This window comes from Caloenas nicobarica, chromosome 26 (assembly GCF_036013445.1).
Source record: "Caloenas nicobarica isolate bCalNic1 chromosome 26, bCalNic1.hap1, whole genome shotgun sequence".
Lineage (NCBI taxonomy): Eukaryota > Metazoa > Chordata > Aves > Columbiformes > Columbidae > Caloenas > Caloenas nicobarica.
Genome location: NC_088270.1, coordinates 6,108,376 through 6,132,838, shown reverse-complemented (window position 1 = coordinate 6,132,838; position 24,463 = coordinate 6,108,376). Strand labels below are relative to the sequence as shown.

The window sequence follows — 24,463 nt, the reverse complement described above, 5'->3', positions numbered from 1 at the left end:
TTATTTCCTCCTTTTTTTTCTTTTTTTTCTTTTACCTTTTTTTTTTCTGGGTTTTTTTTTTTTTGTTTTTTTTTTTTTTTTGTCCTCCAATTTTCCTGCCGAGAGCAAATCTTTAACTGGTTTAATTTGCAGCTTTTTTTTTTTTTTTTTTTTTAAGGGGGCGATGGGTGATTTGGGGGGGTCACTGGGATGCTGGGGGGAGCGGGTTGGAAAGGAGGGAAAAAAACTTGTGACCTATTTAGGGGGCTGGAGGAGGACCTGGAGTCCTGGAGGAGGATGAGGGTGAGGAGGAGGAAGATGAGGATGAGGATAATGAGGAGGAGGATGAAGATTATGAGGATGGTGAGGATGAGGATGAGGAGGATGAGAATGAAGATGATGAGGAGGATGAAGATGGTGAGGAGGGTGGTGAAGATGAAGATGAGGAAGATGAGGAAGGGGACAATGAGGATGAAGATTATGAGGATGAGGAAGATTATGAGGATGAGGATGATGAAAATGAGGATGATGGGGAGGATGAGGATGAGGTGAGGACAAGGATGGGGATGAAGAGGACAGAGACAGGAATGAAGATGATGAGGATGAAGAGGATGAGGATGGGATGAGGAGGATGAAGAGGATGAGGATGAGGATGGTGACAATGAGGATGGTGAGGATGAAGATGATAAGGATGAGGATGGTGAGGATGAGAGGGGGTGAAGATGGGGATGAAGATGAGGATGAGGAGGGGTATGATGAGGATGGTGAGGATAAGGATGAAGATGATGAGGATGAAGATGAAGATGATTAAGGTGAGGATGAAGAGGATGGGGACAGGGATGAAGATGATGAGGATGAAGAGGATGAGGAGAAGGATGAAGATGGTGAGGTGGATGAGGATGAGGAGGATGAAGATGGGGATGAAGAGGATGAGGATGGGGATGAAGATGAGGAGGATGAGGCTGAGCAGGATAAGGATGAGGAAGATGAGGGTGGTGAGGACGGGTGGCCACGGCAGCATGTCCCCAAACGCAGAGGTGGGGGCTATGCTTTTGGGGTCCCCTCCTGGCTCTTGGGACCATCCCACCCCCCCCAACCTCAGGCTGTTTCCCAGGCAAACCCCCTGTCTGTGCCCCCCGAGGTGACAGTGGGGGGGACACGGGGACCCAGCGGAGCGGGGGGACCCCCCGGCGATGGGGGGGCAGCTCCCCCGTCCCCCCTCGCTCGCCTCCCGCGCGGGTTTGGGGGTTGCTAAGCAACCGCAGAGTTGCCCGTGGGCTCCGCGCCGGTGCCGGCCCCCGAAACGCCGCCTTGTCCCCTCCCCGGCTGGGATTGTCACCGCACTGTGACCCGCTCGGGGGGCTGGTGGCACCGGCCGTTCTCTTTGCCATCACCGGCACCGTCACCATTAGTGTCACCATCCCGTGGATGTCACTGTCCCCACTTCTGGCACTGGCACTGTCCCCACCGGTGCCACCAGTCCCGTCACCAGCCCTGTCACCACCGCCATCCCTGTCCCCAGTCCCCTCACCATCCCAATCCCAAACTTCAGCCCCATCATCACCTCTGTCCCCAACCCTGTCCCCATCCCCGACTTCAGCCCCATCGTCTCTGTCCCCAGCCTTGTCCTCAGCCCTGTCCCCATCCCTGACCTCAACCCCATCATTGTCCCCGTCCATGTCCCCATCCCCAAATTCAGCTCTATCCTTGCTGTCCCCACCCTTGTCCCCATCCGGGTCCCCAACCCTGTCCCCATCTCCAACCTTAACCCCATAATCTCTGTCCCCATCCCTGTACCCATCCCCATCCATGACCTCAACCCCATCCTTGTCCCCACCCTTGTCCCCATCCCTGTCTCCGTCCCCAAATTCAGCCCCAGCATTTCTGTCCCCATCCTTGTCCCCACCCTTGTCCCCATCCCTGACCGCAACCCCATCATCTCTGTCCCCATCCCTGTTTCCATCCCTGACCTCAACCCCATTATTTCTGCCCTCATCCTTGTCCCCATCCCTGTCCCCACCCGCAACTTCAGCCCCATCATCTCTGTCCCCATCCCTGTCCCTGTCACTATCCCCATCACCACCCTTGTCCCTGTCCCCGCCAGTCCCCATTCCCAGCCCTGTCCCCGTCACCAGCCCCATCCCCTGCTCCCCTGGGATGTTTAGACGGGAAAATAACCCTTTTCCCTATTTTTTTCAATGGGAAAATGACCCTTTTCCCTAATTTTTTAGACCCTCCAGCTCCATCACTCCCCGCTCCGGTGAGGGACAACGGGATGTTTTGGGGTGACTTGTGCAAAGATCTGGCAAAATTCAACCCCAAACTAATACGCGAAATACCAAGAGGTACCAGTAAGCCCCTAAAAATACACAAAATTGGGGAGTTTTGGAGCAGTTTCAAAGGAAAAGCGGTTGACACCCTGTTTTTGTCCCCAAAACCGGCCCTGGTCCTGGCAGAGCTGCCGGCGTCTCCTGCCGGCTGCGGCTGCGGAGGAGGGACACGAAATGCCAGAACATTTCTAATCATTAACAGCGCCTTTTGAGCCCGTTCCAGATCCTGATTTTTTTAAAAAATTTTTCCTTAATCTGAAAAAATATTCCCCCGGGGTGGGGAAATATTGGGGTGATGCTTTTCCAGCAGCTCCTAAATCCGAATCCGGATGGAATAACTTGGATTTTTTGGGGCTGCCGCAGGTGGCATGAACCGTCCCGCCGTCGCGGTTGGAGATGGTGGCGCCGAGGTGTTAAAAAATTCTTTAAAACCCCAAAAAATCCTTGGAAAAACATCAAAACGTGGCTCTGGAAAGGTGCCCGGGGCGGCTGGCGAAGCAGCCGGCGCCGGGGGGGTCACGGTGTAGCCGGTTGGCTCCGGCACCGCCGTGGGGTCCCCGCCAGAATTTTTTTTTTTTTTTAATTATTTTCATTTTTCTCCCCGTTTTTCCTTCCTGTTTTTCCCCCCGTGCCGTGGGCGAGTGCATATGGTAAAAACAGGAATTGGGGGGGGGGGGGGCGGTGAAATTGGGCTGAGCTTGGGCTCCCCCCCCTCAAAATAAGCTGGTTTTGACACAAACCTTTTTTTTTTTTTTTTTTTGATTTTTAAACCACTCCGGATGGGAAAATACGAATTTAACTGGTTGGAACGGGATGCGGGGACCCCCCCCCCGCGGTCCCCAAATCTCACGGCGGGGGGACAATGTCACCTCCCTCCTTCACGCGAGGACGCTGTTAAATTTTTTGCCAACCTCCGGGGATGCAGAGGCCTAAATATAGAGCCTAAAATTACCATCTTGAGCTCGGCCCAGCTCCTAAACCCGGGTTTGATTTCGGGCAGGAATCTCAGGTGAGAGTCGCTAATAACGGCAGGGACCTCGTTAAGAAAAATACTCATTAAAAAAAGCACTGGGGGGGGCGGGACGGGAGATCATCCACCCCCAAGAGAGGGACAAGAGCCCGGAGGGGAAATTAAGGTTTTTGGGGGGTTTTTTTTGAGCCGTGGCACCTCGTTTTGGGTCAAGATGTTGCCAAATTGGGCCAAATCGGGATTTGGGGCAAGCGCTGGGGTCGGCTCCCCAGGGGGGTGTCCCTGGTAAAGGAGTTTTCGGGGGACGCACTTGTCGCTGCTGCATCACAATGAGGATTTTTTTTTGGGGGGGGAGGAATTATGGGGTGTCGATGCTGTTTTGGGCTCGAAAAGCCTTGTTTTGGGTGCAGGCGGCCCTTACCGTGACAACGGGTGCGCCACCACTTTCCTCCTGGAAAGAAAAAAAGAGGAAAATTTAAAATTTTGGTGACGTGGGACGGGAGCAGCGGGTGGGTGGGGGGTCCCAGCCCTGTGCCCCAGGGACCCCGAGTTCTCCGAGGGGACAAGGGGGGACAAGGGGGGACAAGGGGGGACAAGGGGGGATATCCTACCTGGAGAGGGGCCTGGGTGAGACCCTGGTCCTCCCGCGCCGGGTTGGCCGAGCTGGCTGGGGAAGGAGGAGGCTTGAGGCCACGGGGATGGACACAAGGGCAGACATTTGGGGTAAAGGGTTTTGGGGTGCAGGGTTTCAGGGTGAAGGATTTGGGGGTAGAGGGTTTGGGGGTGCAGGGTGTTGGGGGAAGGATCTGTGGGTTCAACATCTGAGGGTGCAGGATTTTGGGGTGCAGGGTTATTGGGGTACAGGATCGCGGCGTGCAGGATTTGGGGTGCCGCGTTTGGTAGGGCAGGGTTTGGGGGCGCAGGGCTCTGGGGTGTAGGGTTTGCGGTGCAGGATCTGGGGGTGTGAGATTTAGGGGTGTGGAGTGTGGGGGGTGACACGTTTGGGGGACAGAATTTCAAGGTGAAGGGTTTGGGGGTGCAGAGTTTACGGTGAAGGATTTGGGGTAAAGGATCCGGGGGTGCGGGGCTTTAGAGCATGTGTTGTAGACCTGTCATCCCGGAGATGGGCACATGGAGGCCTGATACCCTGGGGACGGGCACACGAGATAGACCTGGCGCTCCAGGGATGGGCACATGGGGTGGGTCTGGTGCCCCAGGGATGGGCGCACAGGGCAGATCTGGCACCCTGGGGATGGGCACATGGGGTGGGTTTGACACCCTGAATAACGGGCACAGGGGCAGCCCTGATGCCCTGGGGATGGACGCGTGGGGTAGAACCGACGCTCCAGTGATGGGCACAAGGGCAGACATGATACCGTGCACGATGGGCACGTGTTGTAGACCTGTCATCCCAGGGAGGGGCACATGGAGAAGGCCTGATACCCTGGGGATGGGCACACGAGGTAGAGCCAGCCCTGGGGATGGGCACATGAAGTAGGTCTGATGCCCCGGGGATGGGCACATGGGGTGGGTCTGGTGCCCCAGGGATGGGCGCACAGGGCAGATCTGGCACCCTGGGGATGGGCACATGGGGTAGGTTGGACACCCTGAATAACGGGCACAGGGGCAGCCCTGATGCCCTGGGGATGGACGCGTGGGGTAGGTCTGACGCCCTGGGGATGGGCACACAGGGTAGACCTGACACCCCAGGGATGGGCACGTGGGGTTACATCTCATGCCCCAGGGATGGACACACGGGCAGACGTGACTCCCTGGGGATGGGTACGTGGGGTAGACCTGGCACCATGGGGATGGGCACACACATAAGGCCTGGCACCATGGGGATGGGCACATGGAGTGCGTCTCGTTCCTCGGGGATGGACACACGGGCAGACCTGACGCCCTGCGGATGGGCTCGCCCAGCAGGCCTGATGCCCGGGTGATGGGCAGGCAGCGCAGCGTGGGGCAGCGGCTGGAGCAGCGGCGATGCTGCTGCCAGGCCCCCCCCGACTCACCGTCTCTCTGCTCCAGCAGCGTCTGGAAGTACTGAGCAGCAAAACCCACCACGTCCTGGGGCTGCACCCGCAGCACCTCCTGTGCCAGCCCCTCCAGCAGGTTCCTGAAGCCGTCAGGCAGCTGCACGTTGGTGCTGGAGAAGGGGACGGACATGGCCGCCTCTCCCCGGCCCCCTGCAGCAGCACGGTTGGGGTCAGCCGCGCCCCGCACTCCCGATCGGGCGGCGCCGGGACTCGAACCCTTAGCTCAGGGGATACGCGAGTGGACGGTGGGAGGCAGCGCTGCCGCTAGGGGGCGCTCCTCCCTCCCGCCCTCACGGCCGCCTCCAACTGCGCATGCGCGGCTGCGGCCCGGACCCCCAGTTCCACCTGGTCTCCCTGCTTTCCCTCGGGTCTCCCCGGGGTCCCCACACCCCGGCCCGCACCCCCTTCCCTGGGCCCCGCGTCCCCAGCCCCATCCCCGGCCCTTTCCCCGCTCCGACCCGGCCAGGCCGCGCCGGGGCCTCTGGCTGTGCTGAGGACGCTGTTGCTTGGCAACCGGCCCCCGTGCCCAGGCCACACCCCCCCGTGCTGGCCACGCCCCCGTGCCCAGGCCACACCCCCGTGCTGGCCACGCCCCCGTACCCAGACCACACCCCCGTGCTGGCCACGCCCCAGTGCCCAGGCCACAACCATCTGCGCTGGCCACGCCCCCATGCGCTGGCCACGCCCCTATGGGCGGGGTCGCGGGGCGGGGCGGGGCCTGGCGGGCGGGTCCCTTTGACCCCCCCAGGGACCCCCCGAGCCCCGCTTGGGGTCACTGGCAGGCCCCCAGTGTCACTTTGTGGACATTGGGACCCCCCGAGACCCATTTCGGGGCCCTTTGAACCCCCCGGTGTTGCTTTGGGGCCCTTGGTAACCCCAGAACCCCATTTGGGAGACCTTGGGACCCCCCAAACCCTTTTTTACATCCTTTCCCGCCCCGAACCCCACTTTGGGGCCCTTTGCACTCCCTGAACAATGCTCTACATAAATCAGGAGCCACATCCCATGGGCTCCCTCCTCCCCGACTCTTTTTTTAGCCTCGGCTCTGCCGTCTTGGGGTTTGGTTTTTTTTTTTTTGATCCTCCAACTCCTTTTTTAAAAAATCTTTTTACATAACTCATCCTTCCCGGCGCCTCGTCACATGAGACGCTGGGAGTCCGCAAGCCCCAGTTTAATCGTGACACCAAGAATTCTCTCTCCGCACGCACAAACCTTCCCCAAAACCCCCTTTTCAAGCTCGTTTTTTATTTTCACACCCCAAAAAACCACATTTTGAGGGTGCTGGGGCCAAGACCTCTGCCCCTTTGCTGTTTCCTACCCCAAACTTAGTTTTTGCAAGGGAAAAAAATACATCAGAGCGTACTTTTTAGCAGGCGGAGACACTCCCATGATGTTATTAGAATAATTTTAATCAAAATTTGTATTGAAATTCCGTGATTTCCCTTAAATCCCGCTGCTCCCTCAGCTCCACGCGTCATTTGCTTGAGCAGAACCCGAGGACGCTGTAAATTAAAGCGGAATCTTGAATAATCTGGATTTTCAAGGGAGTCGCTTCATTCTCTGCCTGGGGACTTTGGGGGTTGCTCGTTGATTATTTTTTTGGGGGTGAAACTGCTGCTTTTTGGCTCCTCCACGAGCCGGGGAGCCCGGAGGCGACGTGTGAGCGAGCGGCGACGCAGGAAGAGCTGCAGGATCCAGCAAATCCGCGACGAAAAAGCTTCTTCACGCCTCGATTCGGCGCCTCTAAAATTAGCCGGAGCCGCCACGGTGTCACGCGCACCCAGTTCCTCCCAGTTTCTCCCAGTTCCTCCCAGTGGCGGCTGCTCCGACACACGTTTTTCTGCAGGATTTTTCTTGTTTAATCCCCAAATTCCTGCCTGAGGACGCTCCGATGGTGCAGATTTAAAAATCTGCACTGGGGTTGTTTCCACAGTTGGCAGCTGCACTGGGGAGGAACTGGGGAGATTTGGGGAGCCAAGGGGAGACTTGGGGATCCCTGGGGAGCCCAAGGGGGATGAGGTGAGGCTGGGGAGGGACTGGGGAGACCTGGGGAGACAAGGAGAAACTTGGGGAGAACTGGGGAGGGATTGGGGAGCCCCAGGCAGACCTGGGGAGCACTGGGGAGACTTGGGGAGCCAAGGAGAGACCTGGGAAGGACTGGGAAGCCCTAAAGAGAACTGGGGAGACTTGGGGAGTCAAGGAGAGACCCAAGGAGCCCTGGGGAACCTTGGGGAAAATTGGGGAGATTTGAGGAGCCTTGGAGAGCCCTGGGGAGACCTGGGGAGCCAAGGCGAGAGTTGAGGAGAACTGGGGAGTCCAAGGGAGACGAGGTGCGGCCTGGGGAACTGAGACCAGGCTGAGGAGGGACTGCGGAGCCCTGGGGGGGACGAGGGGAGCACTGGGGAGATTTGGGGATCCCTGGGGAGCCAAGGCAAGCCCTAGGGACCCCCAGAAGGCTGAGGGGAACCCTGGGGAGAAGCTGGAGAGGGATAGGGGAACCCTGGGGAGCTGAGGCGAACCCTGGGGAGGACTGGGGTGCTTTGGGGAGTGCTGGGAAGGACTGGGGATCCCTAAGGAGCCCTGGAGAGACTTGGGGAGACTTTGGGAGAACTGGGGAGTCCTGGGGAGACTTGGGGAGAACTGGAAAGCTGAGACAAGACCGGGGAGTCCTGGGGGACAGAGGTGACCCTTGGGGAGAACTGGGGAGCTCCAGGGAGACTTGGGGAGCCCAGGGACACCCAGACAAGTCCTTGGGACCCCTGGAAAGCCAAGGGGAGCCCAACGGAGGACTGGAAAGGACTGGGGAGCCATGGAGAGACTTGGGGAGAACTGGGGAGATTTGGGGAGCCCTGGGGAGACTTGGGGAGCCAAGGAGAGACTTGGGGAGTCCTGGGGAGCCAAGGGAGACAAGACAAGTCCTGGGGAGCCCTGGGGAGTTGATAAGAGGCTGGGGAGGGATTGGGGAGCCCTGGGGTGATGATGGGAGAACTGGGGAGACCTGGGGAGCCGTGGGGCGATGGCAGGAGAACTGGGGTGATGTGGGGAGCCCTGGGGTTCCCTGAGGATCCCCGGGGAGCCGAGACAAGACAGGACGGACTGGGGAGCCCTGGGGAACTGGGGCGAGCCTGGGGTAAGAAGGGGAACCCCCAAACGCAGGAGGGGATTGGGGGCTCAGCCCGGCTGTCACGTTCTGGCTGTCACCCCACCAGGCCGCATCCGAAGCGGAGCTTAATGTGCTCCAGCGACGCCAGCGAGAAGGAATCGGATCCAACTGGATCCCAGTAGATCTGGGGTCAGGCGGAGCCCTGTGAGTCCCGGGAGGCTTTTCCCATCGCGTCTGCTCCTGGGCAAGGAGGGGGAAGAGAAGAGAGTTAATTAAGGAGGAAATTAATTAATCGGGCAATCGTAAACTGGGATCTTGGGCCTGACCAGCCCAGGCGCCAGCTGTGCTAGCCCTCGAGGTTGCCATGCCAACCAGGATGCTAAAAACAGCTCAATCCGGGTGGGTTTTTTAAAACGAACAGCCCACGCCTGGGTTTTTAAAACCGCAGCCACGTCCCGGCTGTAAACGGATCCACCAACCCCCAAACTCTCCCCCAAAAACATTTAGGTCTTGGCAAAGGGTGGGCTCATGAAAAATGAGAAGGAAAACATCATATCCCCCCCAAAAAATCCCACCTGCAGCCCCACCGTTGGCACAAGGTTGGCTTTTGGGCTTGGCGGCCTCCAGCCCAGCCAGCAGCGTCATGAAGTCGACAACGGTGTCGATGTCGCCCTGGTCGGCAGCGGCTTCTTTCAAGGTGCCGACGGCGCTGAGGCGGCCAAAGGAGGCGAGACGGGCGACGTTGGCGCGGAGGAAGAGGAGGAGGAGGTTGAGGTCGTTGAGGGGGCAGTCGAGCATCTTGCGGCTGAGGAGGTCGAAGGCCGGGAGCATCTCGTAGACGGCGAGGAGCCCCTTGTCCCAGCGGCAGAGCTGCAGCGCATTGTAGGCGACGACGGGGACCAGCACGATGTAGACGCCACCGAGCGCGACGCTGAGGAGCCGGAAGACTGAGGAGAAAAGCAGCCTGCAGGGGACGAGCAGGGGGATTTGGGGCTCCCCGGTTGTCACCGAGCAGCTGAATTCGCCCTGGAAGGAGCCGGTGAGGTGGAGGAAGGCGAGGTAGAGGCAGGCGGCCACCAAAAGGAAGAGCAGGAGGACGTTGCGCAGGATGTAGAGGAAAACCAAGGAGTGCGCGCGCTGCTTGCAGGTCAGGTACCGCTCCAGCAGCGGGAACTCGAAATATCTCTCTCGCCGAGCCCTTGGGGACACAAAAGGGGCTTAAAGGGACGTGGGGGGGACGCACCGCGGCGGCGGCATCACCCTCACCTCTCATATTCCTCCCAAAAGCGCTCGGGCTCGGCGCTGGCCTGCTGGACCCTGCGCATGTGCTGCACCAGGCGCACGGAGCGGTTGTAGGATTTGTCCAGCTCATCGGCGACGAAGAGGAGGTCGGAGCGGAGTGCAGGGACGGCGGTTGAGCGCCAGAGCAGCGCCGGCAGGAACATCAGCCCCGCCAGCGCCAGCAGCGAGTAGGGGAACACCTGGGCGGCGGAAAAAAGCGGGCGCTGAGAAACCGTCGCCTCCGCTAATGGGGCTCCCGGCCGTGAACTTGACCCCCAACCTTGAGCGCCCAGAGGGACTTGGTGACAACGCGGCCCTGGGCGTCGAGGCCGTGGTGGAGGAGTGAGTCCCAACACGCCGCGTCCACGTAGCCCGACTGCTGCACCGTGAAGTTGCTGGGGGAGAAGCAGCTGATCTGTGAGCCTGCGGGGAGAAAAAGGCTCCGTTCGAGTTTAAAAAAGCCACTTTTAGTCATTTTTCAGCTTCCTGAATGCAAACCCTTTGAGGGGGAATTAGAGACGGGCCAGAAACCGGAGTCAAACCAAGGTTGCGCAGCAGCATCAATGTGGCCTCTGTGCCGCTGCCGGCGCCTCCCTCCCCCTCAGAAACGACCCAAAAGCGCTGATAATCCATTAAGAACAATGAATAAGTATCCCTGAGGAAATAAAAATTCTTAAAATATCATTTCCAGGCTGCTGGAAACTGTAAAAACCCCGCGCGCGGACTCACCAGTGGAGAACTCGCGGGCGAACGCCAGCGAGACGAGGAGCAGCGGCAGCCCCACGGTGACGAACTTGAGCAGGCGGTCGCTCGGCAGCTCCAGGCGCAGCCGCTCGGCGCGGGATCCGCCGGGCTCCGGCAGGAGAGCGTCCGACAGCATGTACTCGGCGGCCGCGTGCGACAGGGACATGGCTGCGCGAGGAAAACGGAGCGACGGCGGCGGCTGCTGCTTCCCGGCGGCGTCTGAGACGCGAGCGGCTCGAAAAGAGGCTTTTATCTGTTAAACGGCGGCTTAAACACGCGTTGAATGCACCCGTAATTACAGGGGGAAGCTTTTTCGCCCCGAAATAGAAAAATAAAAATAAATAGCAGGCTGGGAAGGCGGCGTTCCGCCCCGGCCGCGGCTCCTCGTGGTTTTATGTCCCTCTCTCATCAGTGGATTTATTTCTGGCAGCCTGGGGCTCCCACTGGGTATTTTTGCCCCGGGGAGGAGGGGGAACCCGTCCAAAAAGCTCCTGCCAGGTATCTGGAGGTACAAAGAGCCTTTTCCAGCACCTAAAGCGCTGGAGAAATTCCCACTGCTCAGCTGCGAGGTTCTGGGGACAGGCCAAGGGCCACCAAACGCGATTTTGAGGCAGAACATCAGCCGCGGTTCAACAGGTTTGTGATTTCTCTGCGCAGGGGAAGGAGCTGCCAAGGGATCCTGGTAACGGGGACTGGAAATAATGATGGGGAGATCGGGAGGGAAAAGTTCCTCCCGGCGGCGTAGTCAGTGCCCAAAGCAGCAGCGATAGAGTCCTGGGGCGGCTCGGCCAAGCCGAGCGAGGAATTTCCCATCGCAGCAAAAAAAAAAAAACCACCCCACAGCCGCTGCCAAACTGCGCTTTCGATGGATTTTTGCATGAAAACGTTGCCAAATCAGAGCCGGGAGCGCCAGGATAAGATGGAGAGATTTAAATAGCGAGCGATGGCACCCAGGGACCAAGAGACACGGAACCTTCCACCTCGGCGCCATGCGGATCGTTTTATTGCACGTTCCAAACACAAACTGGGCAAATCCCCCACCCTGTTTGTCCCGGAGAGAGGCTCTTCTCACTGACAGAGACCGAAATCCTCGTTATTTGTCGGCGATGTCCAGCTCCAGCTTTTCCAGGGTCTTTTGGAAGAAGGGGGGCGGTTTGCAGAACAGATCGACGCGCTGGCGCAGGGGCAGGGAGAGCCGGAGGGCGTGGAGGTGCAGCGGGACGTGCCGAGCTTTGCTCTGCGCCAGCTTCAGCCGCTTCAGGGTGATTTCGGGAAGTTTCTGCGATGAGAACAAACAAACAAAAAAATATCCACTTTACAGCAAGCTGGGGCTTGAAAACTGTGAGGGGGAGCCCCCCGGGGTGGGATTTGCCTCACCTGGGGTGCCAGTTTGCTCCAGTGCGAATATTTGTGATCCCCCAGGACGGGGCAGCCCAGCCCGTACGCCAAGTGGACGCGGATTTGGTGCTTCACCCCTGAGGAGGGAAAGACGTGACAACGAACGAAACAGCCAGGCAGCAAAACATCACCTCAGGGAGGTTTATTCCCAGGGTTTTAGCCCAAAATTAGGATTTAAGTCGCGGCTAACGACAGATTTCAGTGTGGAAAGTGGCGCCGGGGGGTGATGCTCACCTGTGATGGGCTGGAGCTCCAGCAGCGAGCAGGCGGAGGAGCTGCCCAGGACGCGGAACCGTGTCACGGCGCTCTCAGCGTGGCGGTTTTTGCGCATTTTCAGCACTTTCCCGTCCTCGGGAGCCAGGCGGTAGTTGGGGGCCAGCGTCATCTGAAGGGGAACGAGAGGGTGAGGCCTTGGGGTGAATAACGGGGGGATGAGAGGGGGAAATAGAGGCCTCAGGGCTCACCTTGTAGTGCGGCTGGTGGCTCTGCACCTGCTTCTCCATGATGGGGATCTCCACGATGCCCTCGGTGGGGTCTGGGACGCCCACACTAATTGCCCTGCGGAAGGAAACGAGGGGTCTGTGGGAGGAATGGGGTCAGTGGGGCAGAGTCCAGTTGGAGGCCTGTATCGAGTGGAGTCCCTCAAGGGTCAGTACTGGGACCAGTATTATTCAATATATTCATCAACGACTTGGATGAGGGAATAGAGTGACTGTCAGCGGGTTTGCTGATGACACCGAACTAGGAGGAGTGGCTGACACTGCAAGGCTGTGCTGCCATCCAGAGACCTGGACAGGCTGGAGAGTTGGGCTGGGAGAAATTGAATGAAATATAACAAGGGCGAGTGTAGAGTCTTGTATCGAGGCCAAAAAACCCAAAATTGGTTCCCCTGCTGCCGCCATTTTGAGCCCTGAGGTGATTCTGGTGCCGCCGTTTTGAGGCAGCTTGGGGGTCACTCCCTTGTTCTCCTGCCCCTCTGCTCTGCCCTGGGGAGGCCGCATCTGGAATATTGTGTCCAGTGCTGGGCCCCTCAGGTCCAGCAGGACAGGGAACTGCTGGAGAGAGTCCAGCGCAGCCACCAAGATGCTGCAGGGAGTGGAGCATCTCCCGTGTGAGGAAAGGCTGAGGAGCTGGGGCTCTGGAGCTGGAGAAGAGGAGACTGAGGGCTGAGCTCATTCATGGGGATCAATGTGGAAAGGGGGAGTGTCAGGAGGATGGAGCCAGGCTCTTCTGGGTGACAGCCAGTGCCAGGACAAGGGGCAATGGGTGCAAACTGGAGCACAGGAGGTTCCAGTGAAAGAGGAGAAGAAACTTCTTGATGGTGAGGGTGCCAGAGCCTGGCCCAGGCTGCCCAGGGAGGTTGTGGAGTCTCCTTCTCTGCAGACATTCCAACCCGCCTGGACACCTTCCTGTGTAACCTCAGCTGGGTGTTCCTGCTCCGGCGGGGGGATTGCACTGGATGAGCTTCCGAGGTCCCTTCCAACCCCTGACATTCTGGGATTCTCTGTGAGTGGAACCCTCAGCCCCTTTCCCCACCACCAGCCCATAAAAAGAGGCTCGAGGGACGACAAACAAACCCCCACCGCTTCCACAAACCCCACGTTCCCCCTCTTCAAACCCATTTCTCCACCCAAACCCCTCCTACCAGTAAACCTTCTCCACCTGGCGGGTTTTGAAGAGCAGCCGGATTTTCTCCGCCGCCTCCTCGCTCCGCGCCAGCACCATCAGCCCCGTGGTCTCCTTGTCCAGCCGGTGGCAGAGCTGCAGGGGTTGGGCTTTCAGGTTCTCCAGCATCTTGGCCAATATCGGCAGCACGTCGGCAACGCTGTTCTTGACCCCGGGGCCGCCTGTGGAACACATGGGTGATTAGCGAAGTGGTAATTAGCGATAATTTGGTGTATACTGTGAGTGCTCCACTAAACAACCATTTGTATTCGCCCTCTGGAGTTATTTAAAAGCATAAAAGTAAATTCAAGCACTCTAATGTTCTCTTTTACATAAAATTCAGGTAGAATAAAGTTTTTGCTATAATATTGAAATAAACATTTGCACAAATCACGTCAGAACCAGTTAGGGAACATTTAGGCAGTATCAAATTAAAAATCAAATTAACAAAGGCCATCACGCTCATTAGTTTAAAATCAAGACAATCAAATTAAATAGTATTCCCCGAAAATAAAACAAACAGTTTCAGGACAAATATGACACCTTGGTACTTATTTTTAAAATGTTCTTTAAGCTTCAATGACTGCTGCTCCCCTTATCTACAGTCATGCTGACTAAAGCTATAGCTAAATGAAAAGTTAAATGTATTCATGAGGTGTTCATGTCTACATCTTAATATTTGCAGTTTCTCAGAGAAAGCAAAAGTAACTACAAATTACAAATGTTTCCCAGAGATTTCAGCAGAAATAAAATATGTTTCGCTCTTTCAAGATGGGAAGGCGACTTGTATTTTTCGCTGATTTTACTTAATCCACGTATCCACCCGTTACAAACTTCAGCTTCACCCGCTGTACTATAGAAGTTTAGAAAGTAATTGAGATGAAATAATTCTTTGTGAATGGTTTATATCTTGCAGAGTATTGTCCAAAATTAGTTTGGTAATATTTTAGAAAATGCTGATGCAAACCATATATTTGCCTTTTAAAGAAAGCAGTTGTGTCTTTTCTCTCAGTGTGAATAAATCCAACATCCTTTTGCTTGAGAACAGTAGAAAGGGAATTTCCAATGGAAAATCCACCTGCCCTAAATTACCCCCAAAACCCAACGTGAAGGCGGCTACAAAAGGTGACAAAGCCCCTGGGAGGGAAAACCTCAGGCTGCGGATGGAGGAGCCGCCTCCGTTTCCCCGAGCGTGCGGCGGGTTTCGCTCACCGTGCACGGGGAGCCCGTAGGGTTTGTTGATCACCACGATCTCCTCGTCCTGGTACACGGCCCCTCGTCTGAGCGCTTTGGCCAGCACGTTGGGGTGAACGCGCTGCAGCCGCTCGCTCAGCGCCGCCAGCTCCCGCAGCCGCCGCCGCGCCGGGTCCGGGCGGGTCTGGGAGAGAAGGAAACGGGGTGAACGGCTCCGGTGCCCCGGGGGCTGCTGAGGTGCCCTGGAAAGCGCCGTCACCCCGGGGACGACATCTCCGAACCCCCAGCCCGTCCCGCCATCCCACAGATCCCACAAATCCCCCTCCAGATCCTCGTCCGGGAGGAAAAACCCGCGGGCACGACGGTGACACCGCCCGGTCCCCAGATCGTGCCCGGGACGAGGGACCCGCTCCAGCTCCACGTGTGCGCCACGTGTGCGGCGCGGGGCACGCCGGGAAGGGCCGCGGGGCATGCCGGGAGTTGTAGTGCGGCCTCCTCAGCGCCCGAGGGGGGCCGCGCCGCCGCTCATCGCTCACTTCCCGCTTCTCCTCCTCGCTCCTCCGCGCCCGCAGCCGCTCCGCTAGATCCTCGGCCCGCAGCGGCTCCGCCCGCTTGGTGTGCGCCGCGCGGTGAAGGGCCGCGCCCGGCCGCCAACACCGCCGCAGACCGCTGCTCGCCACCGCCATCTTCCTGCCTCCTGCTCGCTCTTTCTCCTTCTGGCCAATGGCGGTGGAGCGGAGGCGGTACTTCAGCCCGCTTGTCCAATCGAAAGGGGTGGAGAGCTGAGCGACACTCTGCTCACCCAATGGCTGTGGCGCGAAGGGCGGGCCTCGGGAGAGGTTCCCGTTACCCCCGCCTCTCGCCGCTGCCATCTTTCTTCTTCCTTCCAGGCTTTCCCAGCCAATGGAGGCGGCGCAGAGGCGGTGCTTCAGCCCAGTCAGCCAATCGAAAAAGGACAAACATCCGAGTGACACCCATCTCAGCCAATAGCCGCGGCGCTCAGGGCGGGCTTCAGGGGGAGTCCCCGCCGCTATCTTCCTTCCTCCTTCCCCTCTTCCTCGTTTCCAGCCATTAGCGGAGGCGCGGAGGCGGTGCTTCAGCTCGCCCGTCCAATCGAAAGGCGGCGAACAGCTGAGCAACATGCAGTCCGCCCAATGGGGACAGAACGACCAGCACCTTCAGGGAGATCACCGGTCCCCACCGCCATCTTCTTTCCTCCTGCCCTTCTTTCCCTTTTCTATCCAATAGTGGCGGCGCGAAGGCGGCGCTTCATCCCGCTCGTCCAATAGGAAGGGGGCACCCAGCCGATCGGCAGTCACGCCATCCAATGGCGACGGCGCCAAGGGGAGGGCCGCGTCCCCGGCCAGCTGTTTAAATCGCGGCGACGGTTGGCGGCCGGTAACGGTCGCGGCGGCAGAACGGACCCTGTCAGGTACCGGGGCAGGGGGGTTGTTAAAAATGGGTAAATCCCGTCAGGTACTGGGGGTTAAAACCGTGTAAATCCTGTCAGGTACCAGGGGGTGTTAAAAACGCGTCCATCCTGTCAGGAACTGGGGGGTGCGTGGGGAGGGCGGGCAGGTGGGCCTGGAAACCAGCGCAACCCAGTATAACTCAGTACAGCCCCACAGCTGAGGCGACCCCATCCCCTTCCAGGCCAGGACGCTTCACATTTCTTGCATTTTATAAAAAATAGCGCTGAAAAAACGCGATTTTTCCAATTAAAAAATAAAGCGAAGCCGCAAAGCCGCCTATTCCTGTTGAGGCGCCGTGTCCCCGTCCACACAAGCCCTCTTGGGTGGCTGCTCCGCGGCACCGTCACCCCCCGGGGTGTGGTGACCCCTCTTGTTTTCAGGGGGCTGCTCGTCCCCGTCCCCCCGTGTCCCCAGAGCAGGGGGGGGTTCGATCCGTCCCCTCCTCACGAAGTGCCGGATTCGCTCCTCCAGCCCCTCACACTTGGGACGAGCCAACAGCGGTTTGTAAACGCGGGATTTGACGCCTTCCATGAACCCGCTGAGCTGGGCGCAGAGCGGGGGGTTCGACTCCCCCCAGGGAGCCGTTTCATCATCACTTTGCCCTGTAATTAAAAAAAACAATGCTTTAATTAGGCCACTATCCATCATCTTTGCTAAGTCGTGGGAAACAGGAGAGGTGCCTGAGGACTGGAGGAAAGCAAATGTCACTCCGGTCTTCAGGAAGGGCAAGAAGGATGACCCAGGTAACTACAGACCGGGCAGCCTCACCTCCATCCCTGGGAAAGTGATGGAACACCTTATCCTTGGTGCCATCTCAAGGCATATCGGGGAAGTCGTGCTTAACCAACCTCATAGGCTTTTATGAGGACATAACAAGGTGGATACATGATGGCAGAGTGGTGGATGTGGTCTACCTTGACTTCAGCAAAGCATTTGACACAGTCTCCCACAGCACGGGGGATGATCGGGTAGTGAGGTGGACTGTGAACTGGCTGGAGGAAAGAAGCCAGAGTCATGGTCAATGGGGCAGAGTCCAGTTGGAGGCCTGTATCTAGTGGAGTCCCTCAAGGGTCAGTACTGGGACCAGTATTATTCAATATATTCATCAACGACTTGGATGAGGGAATAGAGTGACTGTCAGCAAGTTTGCTGATGACACCGAACTAGGAGGAGTGGCTGACACTGGAAGGCTGTGCTGCCATCCGAAGACCTGGACAGGCTGGAGAGATGGGCTGGGAGAAATTTAATGCAATATAACGAGGGCAAGTGTAGAGTCTTGCATCTGGGCAGGAACAAGCCCAGGTTCCAGTATAAGTTGGGGAACGAGCTGTTGGAGAGCAGTGTAGGGGAAAGGGATCTGGGGGTCCTGGGGAGAGCAAGGTGACCATGAGCCAGCACTGGGCCCTTGTGGCCAGGAAGGGCAATGGGACCTGGGGGGGATTAGAAGCAGGGTGGTCAGTAGGTCAGAGAGGTTCTCCTGCCCCTCTGCTCTGCCCTGGGGAGGCCGCATCTGGAATATTGAGTCCAGTGCTGGGCCCCTCAGGTCCAGCAGGACAGGGAACTGCTGGAGAGAGTCCAGCGCAGCCACCAAGATGCTGAAGGGAGTGGAGCCTCTCCCGTGTGAGGAAAGGCTGAGGAGCTGGGGCTCTGAGCTGGAGAAGAGGAGACTGAGGGCTGACCTCATTCATGGGGATTAATATGGAAAGGGGGAGTGTCAGGAGGATGGAGCCAGGCTCTTCTGGGTGACAGCCAGTGACAGGACAAGGGGCAATGGGTGCAAACTGGAGCACAGGAGGTTCCACTGAAAGAGGAGAAGAAACTTCTTGATGGTGAGGGTGCCAGAGCCTGGCCCAGGCTGCCCAGGGAGGTTGTGGAGTCTCCTTCTCTGCAGACATTCCAACCCACCCGGACACCTTCCTGTGTAACCTCAGCTGGGTGTTCCTGCTCCGGCGGGGGGATTGCGCTGGGTGAGCTTCCGAGGTCCCTTCCAACCCCTGACATTCTGGGATTCTGTGATTAATTATCCCCGCCCCCCCCATCTGTTTTTTAACCTTTATCTCAAAGTTTTAGGGCAAAAAACAGGTCTTACGTGCGACGGGAGCGGCGTCCAAGCCACGTAACATGTCGCGTAAAATGTGGGTTTTGACGGCTTGGGCGGCCCAGAGCTGCTGGAGGTGGGAGACGGTGAATTCCTGCACGTCCCGGTCATAAATCCAGCGCAGGTTCTCGAATTCGCAGTCATGCAGGACGAGGGGAAACTCCACGGCCATGCTGGGGGGCGGAAAGAGGTTTTGAGGTGTTGGGATAAATAAAAATGAGTGTTGGGTGATGCTGCGTTTGGTAAAAACAGCACCATGGTTTATGGTTTAGCGCTAGTGTGGAAAGAAATGGCGTTAACGTGGAATAAATTAGTGCTAATATGGAAAGAAATGGTGCTAATATGGGAGAAATAGGGCTAATATGGACAAAAATGGCATTAGTATTGACAGAAAAGGCACTAATATGAACAAAAATGGCACTAATATGGAGAAAAATGGGACTAATATGGACAAGAACAGCACTAATATGGAAAAGAACAGCACTGATGTGGACAAAATGGAAAAAAATGGCATTAATATGGACAAGATGGCATTAATATGGACAAAATTAGCACTAATATGGAAAAAATTGCATTAATAGGGAATAAATTAGTGCTAATATGGAAAGAAATGGCACTAATATGGAAAGAAATGGCACTAATATGGAAAGAAATGGCATTAATATGGTAAGAAGTGGCACTATATGGACAAAATTGGCATTAATATGAGCAAAATTAGCATTAATATGGAAAAAATAGCATTTGTATAGATAAAGGGACTAATATGGACCAAGCTACATCAATATGGAAAAAATAGCATGAATGTGGAAAAAAAACATTAATATGGAATAAATTAGTGCTAATAGGGACAAAATGGCACTAATACGGGAAATATAGCACTACACAGGAAAAAAATAACATTAATACGGACCAAACGGCGCTACTAGGGAACAAACGCCGCTAATATGGAAACAACGGCATGAACAAAACCCCGTTTTTCCGCATTTTCCGCACCTGTACTGCGGTTTGCGGGGGTTTTTCTCCACGTCCAGCAGCTCGTCGATGATCTCGGGTCTCTCCATCCCTTGGCCGATGAGGAAGAGCACGGCGACCATGCAGCGCACCTGGTGATAGAGGAACGCCTGCCCCGTCACCTCGAAACACCACAGCCCAAACGGGTTTTCCGGCAGCTTTTCGGCCCCGTCCGCGTCCGCCGGCGTCACTGCCGCGCTGAGAACCGTCCTCTGGAAGTTGGTGACGCCGTTGGCCACGTCCATCTTGCAGAAATTACGGAAATCGTGCGTCCCCACGTAGCGCTGGGCTGCCCGGTGCATGAGCGCCACGTCCAGCGTCTCGCGGGGGAAGAAATAGCGGTAGGTCCTCTGGAGGCAGCTGAAGCGGGCGCTGAATTCGGGGCCCACGGGGGCCCAGGCCAGCACCCGAATATCAGGGGGGAGCACTCGGTTTAACATGTGGGCGTAGCGCAGCTCGCCTGCCGTCTCAGCGCTGCTCGGCTGCTTCAGGTTGGAGCGGAGATCGAGGGAAATCACCTGAGAAATGAGAAAATCTGATTTATTTTTGAAGGCCAGAGTGATGTGGGAATCAGTCAATTCATCCCTCCTGCGGGAAAACATTCAATTATTTGGTTTATTCTTTATTTTCTGGGGGATTTGGGAGTTAAACCAGCTCTGCCGAGGAAGACACGGCTCATTTTTGGAGGGAAGCTGCGGCTTAAAGCGCGTTTGGTTCTCTTGTCTGGAAAAAAATATATGGAAAATATGGGAAGGGACGGTGTTAATATGGGAAATATGGTGCTAATATGGACAGAATTGGTGTTAATATGGGAAAATGAGGCGCTAGTAGCGAAAGAAATGGTGGGAATGTGGGGAAAATTACACTAATGTGGACAAAAAATGGCATTAGTATGGAAAAAAAGAGCACTAATATGGAAAAAATTAGTGCTAATATGGCAAAAAATGGCACTAATATGGAAAAAATTAGTGCTAATATGGACAAAATAATATTAATATGGGAAAAAGTGGCATTAATATGGGAAAAATGGCATTGATACGGAAAAGATGGTTTTAATATGGAATAAATTAGTGCTAATGTGGACAAAAATGCCACTAGTATGGGAAAAAAATAGCATTAATATGGACAAAACAGTGCTAATATGGACAAAACAGTGCTAATATGGACAAGATGGCATTATACGGACAAAAACGCTGCTAATATGGACAAAAATGGCGCTAATATGGGAAGAAATGATGTGAATATGGAAACAATGGCATTAATATGGACAATATTGCACTATATGGAAAAAACAATTAATATGGAAAAAATAGCACTAATATAGATATATATAACAATATGGACAAAATAGCACTAATATAGAGAGATATATATAGATATAACATTAACATGGAAAAAATAGCACTAATATGGAGAGAGAGAGATATATATAATATTAATATGGAAAAAATAGCACTACTATGGAGAGATATATATAACACTAATAGGGGAAAACCAGCATTAATATGGAAATAATGCTACTAATACGGTCAAGAATAGCATTAATATGGAAAAAAAATAGGATTAATATGGCCAAAAGTATCCCCAATGTGTCCAAACCCCGTCACTACTGAGGATTTTGAGGGCGATAATTCCGCATTTCCGTGTCTGACCTGTCCGAAGGCGCTGACGCCCTTGTCCGTGCGTCCGCAGCGCTGGTACCGCGCGGTCTGTCTGTCCGGCACCAGGCGCGTGGTGCGGAGCGCGCGGAACAGCTGCTCCTCCACCGTGTTCTGCGTGTTCTCCTGGCTGGAGAAGCCCTGGTAACCCCAGCCCAGGTACGCGATTTTCAGCGCCGCGCGGCGCCGGCCGTGGGCGCCGAAGTCGAACGGGCGTTTGGGGCCGTTCGGGGGTTTTTTGGCCGGAGTTTGGGGGCGTTGGGGGTTTTGTTGGAGTTGCTGCTGCAGCCGCGTCACCTCCTGCTCCAGCTCCTGCACCCGCCGGCTCAGCTGCTCAACGGCCGCGGCCATCGCGCTGGGACACAGGAAACGAAACGATTATTGCATTTAAAAAAAATTGTATTTGAAAAATTATTTCAAATTATTTTCTTTTTAAAATTAAATTGTTTTTAAATTAAAATTATTTTAAATCAAAACGATTACTTTAAAATTGTTACTAATATTAATCATAATATAGTACTATTAATAATGTTATAACTGGTAACATTATTATATTTTAAATTAAAATATTTTTTAAAAATAAATTATTTTAAAATTAAAACTATTTAAAATTAGTTGTTATTAATATTAATAATAATACAGTAGCAGTATTAATAATGTTATACCCGGTAATATTATATTTTAAATTAAATTATTTTCTTTTTAAAATTTTCATTAACTTATTTTTAAATTAAAATTATTTAAAATCAAAACTATTACTTTTAATTGTTATTGATATTAATAATAACACAGTAGTATTAATAATGTTATAGTTGGTAATATTATATTAAGCAAAATTATATCAAATTTATTATTAATATTAACAAGTAGTATTGATGATATAATAACATTTTAAAATCAAACCTTCAAAAATTAAAATTATTTTAAAATTAAAATGATTGTTTAAAAATGTATTGTTAATGTAATAATAAGAAATATTAATATTATAATATTCACTGTTATGTTTAAAATTTTAAAAATTACCATTATTTAAAAATTATTTTAAATTATTTTTTAATTAGCAATTTTAAAAATATTTCTGAACTGCTCACAATAATTCTTTGGTTTTGACCCCCTCCCAATAATTCTTTATTTTTGAACTCCCACAATAATTCTGCATTTTTGAACCCCCGCAATAATTCTTTATTTTGATCCCTCAGCACTGCCCTGAGGGGGTTCAGCTCGGGCAGCTTCATCTCACATCTTTTTTAATTATTATTAATTTTTTTGCGCTTTTTAATCCTTTCTCTCACGCAGCCGCGTGATCGATCGGCCCCATCGGCACCTTCCCCGCCTGTCATTAAATCAACACCCCAAAACTCCAACCTTGATTTTTATCCACAATAAATTAACTCCGATTTCCCTCCTTTTTTTTTTTTTCCAGAATCCACCCAATTTGGGGGAAATGATGAAGAGTCTGGGAGCGGAGCGGCACAGTTGGGGCACCGAGGAGTGGGGACATCCCTGTGCCACCACCTCCCCCATTTTGGGGGATTTTTCCCCGTTCTCCGCTGAGCGCACGGGGAGGAAGATGAAGAGGAAGGTTCTTCGGCACGGCCCTGACGGCTCTGCACAGGTTTGGGACGAATCGCACAACGAATTTTGGAAAATCTTAGGAAACGAAACCAGCATTTCTGAGGGGGAAATGGAGACAAGCTCGGAGGAGTCGCCGCGTCAGTGGCACTTTGGGGACAGTCCCTGTGTCACCCCTGGGGATTTCAGCGGATCCCCTGTTTCACGGTGGGGACCCCCCAAATCCTTCATCCCCCCGCGCTTCGACTCGCCGGCTCCTCGCCGAGGCAAAACCGACCCCGTCGCCAAATATTTGGAATATAAACGCGAGTGGGAGAAATTCCCCATCCCGGGAGAGGATCCGCGGAACGGGCTGCGCTGGGGGGTGCGCGAGAGGATGATATGGCCCCCCCCACCCCCCGAAAAACCGCGGCGGCCCCACGGCCCCAACGCCTATGCCGTCCCCACCGAGAAAAAACGCGCGGCTCTGCGCTGGGAGGTGCGGTGGGACCTGGCGCAGGGGCTCATCCCCCGAAAATCCACCTCCTGACCCCCCAAAACCGGAGATTAATTAATCAGCGACTTTTTCCTCTTCGAAAATTTGGAAAAAAAATTCCACTTTTTGTATTTAGAGCGGGTTAAATTTTGGGTTTTAAAATTTGATGCCCCATCCTGCAAATTTTCTGTCCCCGTTAAGATTTGAGGGGCAGAGACTTATTTTGTAAGAATATTTGCTAATTAATCATAATGAGTGTGGTGACTCTGGGGGGTCGTTGCCTGTGACCTGTCATGGGGGTTTTATTTCTGGCATCTCAGCAAAGTCTTTTGTTAATAAAGCGTGTGGGTGGATTTGTTATCACTCTGAGGGTTAATTAGAGGCCTAATTAATTAGAACCCCCCATGGGGTCCCCAAAACCCCATGGTGGGGGGGTCTCTGCCCCTTCAGGGACCCCCAAATCCCTATGGGGGTGGCCCCTGCCCCCCAAAACCTTATGGGGGGGGCCTCTGTCCCCTCAGGGACCCCCAAATCCCTAGGGGGTTCCCTACCCCTTCAAGGACACCTAAAAATCTATGGCGGGGGGGGTGTTTTCCCCTCAGGGACCCCCCAAAACCTTACAGGGGGCATCTATGCCCCCTATGGGGCCCCCAATTCCTATGAGGGTGGCCCCTGTTCCCCAAAAGCCCATGGTGGGGGGGTCTCTGCCCCCTCAGAGACCCCCAAAACACTATGGGGGAGTCTCTGCCCCCGGCCTGGGACCCCCAAATCCCTAGGAGGGTGGCCCCTGTCCCCCTAAACTGTAGGGGGGGGGCTCCTGTTCCCTCAGAGACCTCCCAAAATCCTCTGGGGGTTCTCTGCCCCCCCAAATCCCTACTGGGTATCTCTATCCCCTCAAGGACCCCCCCCAACACTTATTGGGGAGTCTCTGTCCCCACAGGGCCCCCCTAAAACCCTAAGGGGGCGGTCTCTGCCCCCTCAGGGACCCCCAACACTTACAGGGGGGTCTCTGCCCCCCCCAGGGACAGCCCAAATCTCTATGGGGAGTCTTTTCCCCACAGGCCCCCCCAAAACCTTATCGTGGGGGTGTCTGCCTCCTCAGGGACCCCCCAACACTTACAGGGGGGGTTGTCTCTGCCCCCCCAGGGGTCCCTAAAGCCCTATGGGGGTCTTTTCCCCTCAGGGACCAACCCCAAACCCTATTGGGGGGGGTCTCTGCCCCTCCATGGACACCCTAAATCCCTATGTGGGGGTCTCTGCCCCCTCGGGGACCCCCAAATCCCTATGGGGGTGGCCCCTGTCCCCCAAACCCCATGTCGGGGTCTGTGTCCCCCCGGCCCTACCTGCCGCGCCAGAGCCGCTCCCGTCGCCCCGGAAGTTCCCGCCCCTTCCGGTGCCTCCACCGGTCCTCCCACCCGTTAGGGGGCGTCACCGCCCCCACCCAACCAGCCAATCCGGTGCCAGCTCCACTGCG

At 55.0% G+C, this 24,463-nt stretch overlaps 5 protein-coding genes across 5 annotated transcripts; 1 reads left to right on the top strand and 4 right to left on the bottom strand.

The window, feature by feature from the left end:
* Positions 1–6,871: 6,871 nt before the first annotated feature.
* Positions 6,872–8,129, bottom strand: LOC135998798 (nascent polypeptide-associated complex subunit alpha, muscle-specific form-like). The gene is made up of 2 exons (XM_065652026.1): positions 7,426–8,129; positions 6,872–7,343 (listed from the first exon to the last, which is right to left on the bottom strand). Exons 1-2 carry the CDS (start codon positions 8,127–8,129, stop codon positions 6,872–6,874), a joined length of 1,176 nt encoding a protein of 391 aa, XP_065508098.1.
* A 460-nt stretch (positions 8,130–8,589) lies between these two features.
* PANX3 (pannexin 3) lies at positions 8,590–11,353 on the bottom strand. The gene is made up of 5 exons (XM_065652025.1): positions 10,432–11,353; positions 9,983–10,125; positions 9,688–9,902; positions 8,997–9,619; positions 8,590–8,661 (listed from the first exon to the last, which is right to left on the bottom strand). The coding sequence occupies exons 1-5, from the start codon at positions 10,610–10,612 to the stop codon at positions 8,612–8,614; spliced, it is 1,212 nt and encodes a 403-aa protein (XP_065508097.1). The 5' UTR covers positions 10,613–11,353; the 3' UTR covers positions 8,590–8,611.
* Positions 11,354–11,420: 67 nt separating this feature from the next.
* On the bottom strand, positions 11,421–15,881 carry RPUSD4 (RNA pseudouridine synthase D4). The gene is made up of 7 exons (XM_065652023.1): positions 15,240–15,881; positions 14,722–14,887; positions 13,490–13,691; positions 12,309–12,402; positions 12,079–12,229; positions 11,824–11,921; positions 11,421–11,725 (listed from the first exon to the last, which is right to left on the bottom strand). The coding sequence occupies exons 1-7, from the start codon at positions 15,843–15,845 to the stop codon at positions 11,540–11,542; spliced, it is 1,503 nt and encodes a 500-aa protein (XP_065508095.1). The 5' UTR covers positions 15,846–15,881; the 3' UTR covers positions 11,421–11,539.
* A 485-nt stretch (positions 15,882–16,366) lies between these two features.
* PUS3 (pseudouridine synthase 3) lies at positions 16,367–24,366 on the bottom strand. Its single transcript, XM_065652024.1, has 5 exons — positions 24,333–24,366; positions 20,937–21,297; positions 19,267–19,802; positions 18,265–18,446; positions 16,367–16,777 (listed from the first exon to the last, which is right to left on the bottom strand). The coding sequence occupies exons 2-5, from the start codon at positions 21,291–21,293 to the stop codon at positions 16,452–16,454; spliced, it is 1,401 nt and encodes a 466-aa protein (XP_065508096.1). The 5' UTR covers positions 21,294–21,297; positions 24,333–24,366; the 3' UTR covers positions 16,367–16,451.
* Positions 22,387–23,274, top strand: HYLS1 (HYLS1 centriolar and ciliogenesis associated). The gene has a single exon (XM_065651891.1). It carries the CDS (start codon positions 22,387–22,389, stop codon positions 23,041–23,043), a length of 657 nt encoding a protein of 218 aa, XP_065507963.1. The 3' UTR covers positions 23,044–23,274.
* Positions 24,367–24,463: the final 97 nt, after the last annotated feature.

What these genes read in the sequence shown, in the direction of transcription:
- HYLS1 (XM_065651891.1), top strand. Translation starts at nt 22,387, where the DNA reads ATGATGAAGAGTCTGGGAGCGGAGCGGCACAGTTGGGGCACCGAGGAG.
- RPUSD4 (XM_065652023.1), bottom strand. Translation starts at nt 15,845, where the DNA reads ATGTTGCTCAGCTGTTCGCCGCCTTTCGATTGGACGGGCGAGCTGAAG. An exon ending in CAGGTGGAGAAGGTTTACTG is followed by an intron (nt 12,403 to 13,489) that starts GTAGGAGGGGTT and finishes TTCCTTCCGCAG; the next exon opens with GGCAATTAGTGTGGGCGTCC. An exon ending in GGAGCAAACTGGCACCCCAG is followed by an intron (nt 11,726 to 11,823) that starts GTGAGGCAAATC and finishes TTCTCATCGCAG; the next exon opens with AAACTTCCCGAAATCACCCT.
- LOC135998798 (XM_065652026.1), bottom strand. Translation starts at nt 8,129, where the DNA reads ATGGCTCCCCAGTCCTTTCCAGTCCTCCGTTGGGCTCCCCTTGGCTTT. An exon ending in GTCTCCCCAGTGCTCCCCAG is followed by an intron (nt 7,344 to 7,425) that starts GTCTGCCTGGGG and finishes GTCCCTCCCCAG; the next exon opens with CCTCACCTCATCCCCCTTGG.
- PANX3 (XM_065652025.1), bottom strand. Translation starts at nt 10,612, where the DNA reads ATGTCCCTGTCGCACGCGGCCGCCGAGTACATGCTGTCGGACGCTCTC. An exon ending in CGCCCGCGAGTTCTCCACTG is followed by an intron (nt 10,126 to 10,431) that starts GTGAGTCCGCGC and finishes TTCTCCCCGCAG; the next exon opens with GCTCACAGATCAGCTGCTTC. An exon ending in TGCCAACGGTGGGGCTGCAG is followed by an intron (nt 8,662 to 8,996) that starts GTGGGATTTTTT and finishes CTCCTTGCCCAG; the next exon opens with GAGCAGACGCGATGGGAAAA.
- PUS3 (XM_065652024.1), bottom strand. Translation starts at nt 21,293, where the DNA reads ATGGCCGCGGCCGTTGAGCAGCTGAGCCGGCGGGTGCAGGAGCTGGAG. An exon ending in GCGTCAGCGCCTTCGGACAG is followed by an intron (nt 19,803 to 20,936) that starts GTCAGACACGGA and finishes CTCATTTCTCAG; the next exon opens with GTGATTTCCCTCGATCTCCG. An exon ending in GGACGCCGCTCCCGTCGCAC is followed by an intron (nt 16,778 to 18,264) that starts GTAAGACCTGTT and finishes TTTTAATTACAG; the next exon opens with GGCAAAGTGATGATGAAACG.